At 33.8% G+C, this 8,058-nt stretch overlaps 1 protein-coding gene across 1 annotated transcript; it reads left to right on the top strand.

Annotated features, from left to right (window-relative positions):
- Nucleotides 1-862: 862 nt before the first annotated feature.
- On the top strand, nt 863-2,480 carry LOC311286915 (aerolysin-like protein). Its single transcript, XM_084403361.1, has 2 exons — nt 863-936; nt 1,182-2,480. The coding sequence occupies exon 2, from the start codon at nt 1,199-1,201 to the stop codon at nt 2,138-2,140; it is 942 nt and encodes a 313-aa protein (XP_084259487.1). The 5' UTR covers nt 863-936; nt 1,182-1,198; the 3' UTR covers nt 2,141-2,480.
- Nucleotides 2,481-8,058: the final 5,578 nt, after the last annotated feature.

The raw sequence follows: 8,058 nt of genomic DNA, 5'->3' as shown, positions 1-8,058 counted from the left end.
TATAACATCATTTTTTTAGATGAGCTGAGAAAGGTCAATAAGACAATAATTTATATGCATCCATATTCAATCATTTTAAGCATTTAGCGTCATTTCTATTGGTTCTGTAAAATGTAGAATGTTACGAAGTACATAACATTTGATCATGTTTATGGGTAATTTGTATACCAATTTTAACTCAAGCAATGACATAGCAAAATCAAGTATGCACTCCTGTTTGAACCTGCAAAAAGGGCGAACTATATGCAAAAATGAAAATAGGACATTTTTCTCCCCCGCAATAGAGCAATACTGTAAAGTTTATACACTGATACTATTTTTTTTTTTTTTTTTTTTTTGTGAAACTACAACTCTCCTAAATGTATTCATATCGAAAAACAATTTCAATTGAACTTTTATGTGGTAATGATTTTACTTGCATTTATACACACTGGTCAGGTAAAGCAGGATAGATCATCAACAAAATAGGGACAAAATATTTTCTGCATTTAAAAAAAAAATGACTGGAATGACTTTGGACATGGTAGCTGGTTTGTTACAGGCTCAAGGTGGTCTTCCGACTCTAAACAGTCTGATTAAAATCTACCAGGTGATTTTTAAAACGTTGCTTGAAAATGCATGGACCGAGCACAGGCACAGAAACTTAGAACAAGCTCAGGGCCAGTGAACTGACATTTCCACTCTTTAGACTATTTGGTCACAGAAACCACAAACTTAATTTGCCACATACATTAGTTGCTTGTTATGACCTGCAAGAGATGCAAATTAATTGAGTGTTGCATAATCAAAATAATGATGTCACTTGTAACCGCCCATCCCCTTTGGAGCTCTATTTAAGCAGCAGCCCAATCAAACACATCTCAGTCAAACACAACTCATCTTCCTGACTTGTACCAGACGAGCTATTCTTGAGTTCTTCAGACTAAAGTCATTCATGTGAGTATATGTCAGTGAGCATTTAAGATGCAATTCATGTAGCTAATGGCTTGAAATTTGCAGTAAGTTTATACAGGGCTAGTAATAAATGGTGAAACTTTTATGTGCAGATGAAATAAAAACAAATCCAAATTTCTGTGAATCACGGAATAAGAAAAAAAGGGATTTGAGTTAAAAATACAATTTTAGAATACATTAAAAAAACCTGATTTCTGGTGTTAATTAATCTTGTAATTACTTTTCAGATCTAATTTCTTCAAGGATGTCAACACTTCTGCATACAGTCGGTGGAAACGGAGGTGGTCCATTTTCATGTACTGGTGAAAGCAATGGTGCCAGTTTGGAGAAGATCTGGGTGTGGGTGGGAGAATGGCAGGTTAGGGGTGTCAGGGTCTGGCTTACAGATGGGAGAAATGAAACCTTTGGACAGTCATCTGGATCGCATCAAGAGTATACGTTCCAGCCTGGTGAGTGTTTCACCGCGCTTACTCTGTGGGGGAACGGAGAAGGATCACGTCTTGGAGCCATCAAATTCAAGACCAGTCTAGGGGGAGAGTTCTTTGCAAAGATGACAAGCTGGGGTTTAAAAACAGAATATCCCATGGATGTCGGCTCTGGATATTGTTTGGGAGTTGTAGGAAAAGGTGGTGCCGACATTGACAGCATGGGATTCATGTTTATCAATGCAGTTGAATCGACGGTTCTCACCGATGTCCACTATCCCACTCTCCACCAACTGATACCACAGGTGACGGTAGAAGAAATCAAATCCGCCCATTTCAGGAACGACTCCTCCACCACACAACAACAAAAAATCGAATCCTCAAAGAAGGTGACCAAAAAATCCTCATGGTCTACGAGAAATAGTTTTACTGCGACGTTTAGTATGTCTGTGAAGGCTGGGATTCCAGTGGTTGCTGAAGTTACTGCAGGATTCAGTTTCAGTGTTGGATCTGAAAGCACTTATGGTCAGGAGAACACAGATGAGAAAACCGAAACTCTGACTACCAATGTAGATGTGCCACCATGGAAGAAGCTGGATGTTTCAATCACTATTGGCAGAGCCGCTTTTGACCTGCCTTACGCTGGCACAGTGAAGATGACCTGCAGGAACGGCAGTGTGTTTGCGTATGAAACCAAGGGCACATACAAAGGCGTCACTTACACTGATATCAAAGTGAAGACTAAAGAATCTCCTCTGTAATGTCAAGACAGATTGTTCTTGCCTGGTCTTTATCTGATTTTACCAGCAATGTATCAAGTGTTCTACATTTAATCGTTTTGTTTGAACATGTCTTCATCTGTTTCATTTCAAAGTGTTCTTTGCCCCTTTCTTTTTAACAGGGGAAATATATACTCAGCATCGTCTTTTCGAATAATCTTTTCTGATTCTGTTACAAAATATTTACATCTCTTCATACTTTGAGTAATCTAGTAATAGAGATTATTGTGATTTGTTAAAACGTGATTACATGATGTATTTTATCGTATCAACTTCAAATGTTTAATCTGACATTTAATAAAAGCATTTCATGAGCCCTGTTTATCTGTATTTTAATGTTGTCATTTTTTGACTAATTGTTTCATTTTAAGGTCTTCAGAGAAAATCTTTTAGCTAAGCACTTTGTTGAAAGTGACTTTATTTCTGTCATTCGTCTACAGAAGTTCTAATTAAGAATTAACAAGAGGTTTAGCTCAGTCACTGTTGCTGTTTTATTGAAAATGTTTCATACGATGTCATGACTATCGTGATTACTCTTTGTTTTAGTTGAGCCCTTGACCCAGTGGGATTTACGTGAACATTGTTCATTTAAAATTAAAAGTATTTAATTGTTAATCAGTGGTATATACAATAATAATAAGGTCATTTGCAGGCTTTCAGTATTACTGAATGGTTATACTTAATTTATCCCAAAAAAAAAAAAAAGGCATCAGCAGGGCCGTCGCTAGAGAGAAGAAAGGTGTCACTGTAAAAAATGATTTGTTGACACACCTTGACTTAGTCAAGTCATCTTGTTGCATTGACTCAGTTAAGTTTAGGTAACATTAGCTGTTAAGTTCACTCAACTTATTTGTAGAGTATAGAGTTGATGGATAATTGATGTTTTATACCAAACTCGGCATTGAGTACATTAGGAGCACATGGTATCCTTTGTATCTCTCTTTGCTTATTTTCACATGCAATTTACTGTATATTTATTTTTGACAGTTACATGACCTGATGAGCTGTATTTCATGTCTGTTTGGTGTCATTTCACATATTCCCAGGTAGGATGTACTAATGTTTGTATGATGTTACGTTGTCTGTGTTCAGAAAAGAATTAAAAAGAAAACTAAGCTCTTGATTACAAAAAAACGTGATGTTTTGTTTGTTGAATTGGTGAAACAGTTTTTATGCAAGCTGTTGAGGAGAATGTTACATGACCGGATGAGCTGTATTTATGTCTGTTTGGTGTAATTTAACATATTCACAGTAAACACGGGATGGGTGAGCTCAGCCTAATACGTCTCTGTGTGACGAAAGAGGTCGAAAGAAGGAATCAGTGAGGGGTTACATTTGCACGTGCTCAAAAACATTCATATGGTATGCAATTTGAAAGAACAACTGAGCGTCTAAGAAACATAAGTCAATTAAGCATTTTTATAATATAACAATAAATTATAACTAAATGTTGTTGCTACCATGTAAAAAAGCATATTTGTCATATTAAACACAAATATGGACTGGTGGCGGTGCTTCAGATCATTCGGTGTTTCTATGATAAAAACTAACGATAATGAGATCTGATTAAAGGGGGGGTGAAATGCTATTTCATGCATACTGAGTTTTTTACACTGTTAAAGAGTTGGATTCCCATGCTAAACATGGACAAAGTTTCAAAAATTAAGTTGTACGTTTGATGGAGTATTTCTGTACCAAAAATGCTCCTTCTGGTTTGTCACAAGTTTCGGAAAGTTTTTTTTCGAGTATGGGCGTGTGTTACGTCAGATGAGGTGGAATTTCCTTATATGGGTCCTAAGGACACTTCTCCCGGAAGGGCGCGCGCGCACCTGTAGACCAGAGCGAGAGAGCGAAAGCAGTACCTCATCTAAGCGCTGTGCTCGCTGCAGTCACAGGACTTTGTTTGTTCCCTGCATTTCGACGATGATTGTTTTATAAACAAGAACCAGTTCGACGCCGGATTTAGCAGTCCCAACGATAAAGGTTCACGGTCGTGCGTTGGAACCGCAGGCGGTGAGTAAAACTCATAGACAAACTGCTTCAAATTAGAGGTGGGCGGATGGATCCTGAAGTATCGATACTATTGATACTGACGTGGTATCGAAAAGGATCGATCCTCACATAAAAATATCGATCCAAATGTGTGTTTTTTTTACCAGTAATTTTTATTAATTTAGCACGCAATTCAGTGCGTAAAATAAGCTTCTAAGTGGAAAAATAAGTGAATGTTAGCAGATAATTGTGTAGGATAGAACTTTTTCTCCTAGTCATCTGGATACAAGACGAAACCAATCAATCACAGAGAGCTTCCGATGCTGGTGCTTCGCTGAGCTCACAGGCCCAGTGCGTTTGGGAAACGAAGCCTTGCTTAGATGAGAGAGAAACAATCGGGAGTTATTTTGCAATAAACAAAGCAAAAGTGTACATAACGGTTCAAAATGTTGACGTCAGTAAGATTTTTTTAATGAAATTAATATTTTTATTCAACAAGGATCGATGCATTAAATTGATCAAAAGTGACAGGGTTTTACACTGTTAAAAATCTACTTCATATAAATGCTGTTCTTTCAATTTTGTTCATCAACTAATTCTGCATAAAATGTATCATGGTTTCCACAAAAAATAAATTATGACCATTTTTGAAGTAAAAATCATACTAACATTATAAGTGCATTTCCCCATAGGAAACGTTATAAAACAAAACAATGCAGTTCATGACCCCTTTAATGTAAATGTATCTTAATTCTCAAAGCTGTTGATATCAGACTAATAAGCATGTTTCATCACGGCTGTTTAATGTCCACCAGATGAAGCTGGAGAGCAGGAGAGACGAACTCCACAGCTAACAGAACGCTTCCCAAACATTGTTCTGCTTATGGGAACATTGAAAATTTTCAGTTTTCTTAATGTTAGTGAAACTTTTTTTTTTTTAAGGTTAGTAGTATAATGTTCCTGAAAACATTATTTAAACTTAAAAAAAATATATATACACGGTAAATAACATCAAAAACGTTACTGATTAATATACTAAATAATAATGGAGAATTTTATGAATTTGATTTTAATCTGTTTGATATAGTGAAAAAGTCCAATACAAGTCAGTTATTAAAGAATTAATAAAAAAAGACCAAAATCATTTTCAGTAAACCAACCCTTACAACAAGAACAGTTACAAGATTGAATATTGTAAACAAACATGTGTTTATTTTAGCTTCATGTCGCCTCTTAAAAGATCTTGGTCTTGACATCTACATCAGTTGGGAAAGCATGATTATTGATTTTATTTTACATTACATTACAAAACAGTAACATATATATATATATATATATATATATATATATATATATATATATATATATATATATATATATATATAATAAAAGGCAATTAAAATGAATGCTTGTAATTTAACAAGGAATAAATATAATCTAAACTCCAGAGTTAGTGGTTCATTTACAAAGACAAACAGTTTATCCAAGGTCACACAGAACCAGAAAAACAACATGCAAACGGTTGCTCATCAAACATAAAATAAAATCTTCCAAAAAATTATGACAGAGTAATTAAATCACATTAAACAATCAATGTAAAATAAAGTAAGTAAATTTGACCTCATTTTCGTCACTATTTTCTGATAAGAGAAAAGCTCTGCTGTAATGTGAGAGTTTCTAGCCCTGAAATCATCAAATCTACAGTAGACAATCCCAGAATATGAAAACTTCTATAATTCAGAATTCACTGCTTTCAAAGACTGAACACTTTCTGCATGACTTTATACATCATTAAATGCACACATTTTTATAAGTTTAGAGTATTATTGATAATAATAGCAGATGATATTAATACCAGACAGATCAGTTCAATCATTTCTAAACAGATTTTAAACTAATTTGTTAATATATTTTTTGGCATGTTTAATTTCATTCAGAGTCTCCTGGAATTTAGCAGCTGTTTCTCTCATCTCAGGAATATGTTTCAAAGACATGTTTTGTCCTGTTATTTTGTAATGATCAAGATTTTGTAATAGATCATTGATTCTAACGTTTAGTTGCTCATGCAGTTTGAGAGGTTTGGCAATTCTCTGCATGTTCATGGATCTCACTCTTCTCAGTATGCCCTTATTTTGAACATAATTCTTCTTCGTCTGCTTAAGCTCTTTTATAGTGTTAGAAATTGCTCTCAGATGCTCAATCATTGTCTTGGTTAAAGACAAACCCACATCCACTATGGCTTTGATTCTGTTTGTTGCTTCTACCCAACGTCCCACTGTAGTTTCCTCATGTTCATCAGTGATGTCGTTCAGCTTCTTAATTTGACCAGTGAGAGTTTGATGATTTCTGTTAAATTCTGAGTTCAGTTCCTTAATGCTTTGTTGCAATTCGTTTACAAGTCTCCTGAAAAAAAAAAAAAAAAAAAAAAAATTATATATATATATATATAAATAATCATAAGTAGACAGCACTGGATATTTGTTTTGTCTGTTATATGGTTTAACAGCCAAATGGCACCCCATACACAAAATAAATATATCTGAAATATATTTTTGGAATATATGCAAATATTTGAAATATGCAAATATATTAGTTATATTTCAGAATATATTTCAAAATGATAAATATAAGTTAACAACAATACATTGTGTTCTAGTTTTTATGTCCTTCTCTTGATAACTTCTCTCTTGTTGTTAGCTTATATTTATCATTTTGAAATATATTCTGAAATATAATTAATATATTTGCATATTTCAAATATTTGCATATATTCCAAAAACATATTTCAAATATATTTATTTTGTGTATGGGACAATTAAGCATTATGCACATTGTAATTGTCCTGCTGTACTTTTGCACTATAGCAAACTAACAACACTATAAAACTCCACAATAAAGGCTCCTTTGTTAACATTAGTTAATTCATTGGCTAATAGAGGCTGTGTTCTAGTTTTGATCCTTCTCTTGAAAACTTCTCTCCGTCTCAGATGTACACTACCGTTCAAAAGTTTGGGGTCAATAAGATTTTTTTAATGTTTTTAAAAGAAGTATCTTCTGCTCACCAAGGCTGCATTTATTTGATTAAAAATACAAACAAAATTATTGTGAAATATTATTCCAATTTAAAACCGCTGTTTTCTATGTGAATATACAGTAAAGTGTAATTTATTCCTGTGATCAAAGCTGAATTTTCAGCATCATTACTCCAGTCTTCAGTGTCACATGATCCTTCAGAAATCATTCAAATTACTGTTTTTTTTTTTTTTTTTTTTTTTATCAAATAAATGCAGCCTTGGTGAGCAGAAGAGACTTCTTTTAAAAACATTAAAAATCTTACTGACCCCAAACTTTTGAACGGTAATGTACATCATTGCTAACGTTACACCAGTGTCCTTTACTGGCAGAACCTGCGCTAGTTCAACTCACTGAACTAGAATCATGTGTTTTATGCATCGTTCATGCTTGGGGTGTTGAATAAAATATTTTTAAAATGCACTGATAAAAATTATGATAATAATAGCATGACCTATGTAAAAACAGCCGGCTTAAAGTATCAAGTATTATATTATTATCTCATAAGTTAATTCATATATAGAGTTGTGTGTGTGTAAATGAAATGTGAACACAATCATGTTCTGTTGTGGTTTAAGGAGCTGCTGAATACAGTATAAGTTACACTGTCCATATAAACGTCCCTCGTCCACTTCACGAGTAACTATTCATTTTAAAAATGTTGAAATTAACTAAGATTAATAAAATGCTGTAATAATAGTTAATGTTAACTAATGTAGTTAATTAATGTTAACAAATGAAACCTTGTTGTAAATGATGTACTCAGATGGATAATAATCAGTTGATTATAAAGTTAATAAAGATAAAGTCAAAGCTTTGAACAAGAAACACTTACT

The sequence above is a fragment of the Rutilus rutilus genome, assembly GCF_951802725.1.
Source record: "Rutilus rutilus genome assembly, chromosome: 3".
Taxonomy (NCBI): Eukaryota; Metazoa; Chordata; class Actinopteri; order Cypriniformes; family Leuciscidae; genus Rutilus; species Rutilus rutilus.
This window is presented reverse-complemented; position numbering and strand designations above follow the sequence as displayed.